General features: G+C 51.5%; 1 protein-coding gene across 2 annotated transcripts in view; it reads left to right on the top strand.

The window, feature by feature from the left end:
- The first annotated feature begins 296 nt into the window (after positions 1 to 296).
- The window catches only part of CHCHD6 (coiled-coil-helix-coiled-coil-helix domain containing 6), a 242,514-nt gene continuing 240,050 nt past the window's right edge, over positions 297 to 2,760 (top strand). For both annotated transcript variants that reach the window (XM_040628357.1, XM_040628358.1), the window contains exon 1: positions 297 to 508. In XM_040628357.1, the coding sequence (XP_040484291.1) occupies positions 422 to 508 (87 nt within the window). In that variant the 5' untranslated portion in view covers positions 297 to 421. The remainder of the gene's footprint in view (positions 509 to 2,760) is intronic.

Here is a 2,760-nt window from a genome sequence, read left to right on the forward strand (position 1 = left end):
TTGCTGAATGAACCAAGCAGCAAACCATGCAAAGGTCGCCCTCACGTGCTTGGCTCAACCTCCTTCCTTGGTGGGCTTCTGGCCTTAAAACATCACCCTTGGCTTTGCTTCAAGGGCAATCTTTCCACTCGCCGCTCCACTCCAACACGCTTTCCACCGCTCAGGCACCACGCCTCCGCGTGATCCTTAGACAGATTGGCAGCCCGGGCCGTCTAGACTACAACCCCCACAATACCCCGCGGGCAGGCGACACATGATTGGTTAAGTCTCCAGAGGCGGCCAATAGGACCTGGCTTTGCTGGCTTGTGCAGCAGCAGCTCGAGTACCGGGAAGCGCGGGGCGCACAGGGAGCCGCAACCCAGCGTTCGGCTGGTTGCTCTGGAGCCGGGTCGCGTGGCCGCCTGCCCGCTCGCCTCCTGCCATGGGGAGCACCGAGAGCAGCGAGGCCCGCAGGGTGTCCTTCGGAATGGACGAGGAGGAGCGGGTCCGGGTGCTGCAGGGCATCCGGGTGAGCGGGCCGCCGGCGGGCGCGACGAGCGAGCGCGGCCTGGGCCGGGTGGGCGTGGAGGGCGCGGGCCGGCCTGAGGGGAGGTTCGGGCCCGAAAGCGGGCGGGCGCGCCTCGCTCGTTGAGCCCTCCCAACGCTCGGGTGGCGAGCGTCTCTCTTTCCGCCGTGTACGAGACGGACCTGAGGCCCGGCGATGCCCGGGGTCCGCCATCCTGGAGTGGCCGCCTTCAGGCTTCACTACCCTGGCATAAGGGGAGAAAGAGCGGAGAACGGGAGAGGTGGGGAGGCCACATCAGCTCCTGCTGACTCGTTGTAGACCTGGATTTGTTTCCCTGCACCCTAGTGCACGCGGCTTGTTCTGTATACATGAGATGCTTCCAGTCCTGGACAACGAACAGCCTCTTAACCGAGGCTCTCCGCTTCTCAACACCGCAGCCAAAGGAGCAGTTAAAAAGTTGTGAATCAGATCATATACCCTTCCCCTTGATAAAAACCCTCCAGTGGATGCCTGGCGCATTTAAGGTGAAGAGGAATCATCTTACCTTGTTTTACAAAGCTGGTGCTGCCGCCCTGTGTGACCACATCTCACTGCGGTTCCCTCTCCTCCCACCTCCCATCTATTTACTAGCCTCCCGACTGCAAGATGTTAGTTTGCTCCAAGCACAGGACCTCCCTCTGCTTTTGCTGTTTTCTCTCCCCTAGCTTTTCTTAGACCTGGTTCTTTACAGTTTGACTGTCATCTGAGTATCTTTCGGTGACCACTCAATCTAAATCCCACTGTCACATTTTTTTTTTCATAATAAGCATCACCGTCGGAAACTTTTATTGATAATTTACTTATTGTGTTTCCCACCAGTGTAAGCTCCTTGAGACTAAGATTCTAGTCTGATTCAAGACTGTATGCCCAAAACCTAGAAGAAAAATAAAAGCAGCTCACATCTGACTGCTTAGTGGGGACCATGGGTTCAACTGAATCCTTTACAGGCAACCTCTCATTTACTTTTCAAGGGCCCGGCGTGAGAGGTAGACTGCTATTTGCCCATTTTGTAGAGTAAGGACAAGTTAGACACTGAGAGGTGAAGTAACTTATCCAAGGTCATCTAGGTAACACTTGGGAGAGCTGGGTTTGAAGTAGGTCAACTCCAGGGCCTATTCGTTGAATGCTGCACCTTATACACCTGTGAATGGCACATGGTGGTTCGTAAATGATGAGTGGTTAAATGGATGAACCCAGTGAAACAGCGGCCAAGTTGAAAGAAAATGCACAGAGCTGGGTGTAGACGAATTAGTTAATTAGGGAGTAGATCAGAAAAAGACATCAGGAGGTCTGACTTCTGGGCAGATGCTCATTAGCTCGGTCGAACAACTTATCTTTTGAGTCTCAGTGACCACATTTCTAAAAAAAAATTGAGGGAGGGTGCTACTAGTCCTAGGTTCTGCCTAGGATAAGATGAAGCTAAGTGTGGAAGTGTTTAGAAATGGTAGTGTTTTGTGGTGGCCTCTATCCTTAGTCTAGCATAGTACTTAGCACATTTGGTGCTTGCTAGATGTTACCTAGTCTTGACCTGGCCAGAGGGGAGACAAAATGGGGAGGAGATGGCTCATGTTTGAAGGCTGAGAGGCAGGAGCCTGAATGGAATTTAGAAAAGCACCCTTGGCTCTGTTTGGGTGTTCTCTCACCTTTGTCACCTGGTATCCAGTGTTTGGGAATGTTGGAAAGTTAGGTCAGTCAGGGTCTTCTAAGATTCAAGGGAGTCCCTTTGAAGGTGAGTTCCTCTAAGTTGATAGAAGATCATCATTTTTTGGGGGTATCATGAGAATAGTATATTTTATTCCTAGTTCCCTTAACAATTCTGCAAAGTGTAAGTTCTTTTTAGAGATAGTCAGGCTTAGAGCTGTTAAAGAATTTGTCTAAAGAATTAACCTACCCGAGTGACTGATGGGACTTTAGTCCAGATCTTTTGGGTGCAAGAATAGCCTTTTCTCACTACTCCAAGCTCACTCCCTCAACGATATGCAAGGCAGCCTGAAAATTGTGTGTCAAAGCCTCTACCTGTTCTGACAGGGTACTGGGACCCCACTTAGTTCTCCCAGAGACTGTTGAAACTAGAGGGAGCTTTGGTGACTCTGAATGCTGGGCAAACTCATCAGAGAGAATGACTTGCCCAGATGCACACAATGGGGTGCATGGCCCCATACTATGAGAGACCCACCCTCCCTCCCTTCCTTCCTTCCTTCCTTCCTTCCTTCCTT

The sequence above is a fragment of the Ursus maritimus genome, unplaced genomic scaffold (assembly GCF_017311325.1).
Source record: "Ursus maritimus isolate PB19 unplaced genomic scaffold, ASM1731132v1 scaffold_14, whole genome shotgun sequence".
Classification (NCBI taxonomy): domain Eukaryota; kingdom Metazoa; phylum Chordata; class Mammalia; order Carnivora; family Ursidae; genus Ursus; species Ursus maritimus.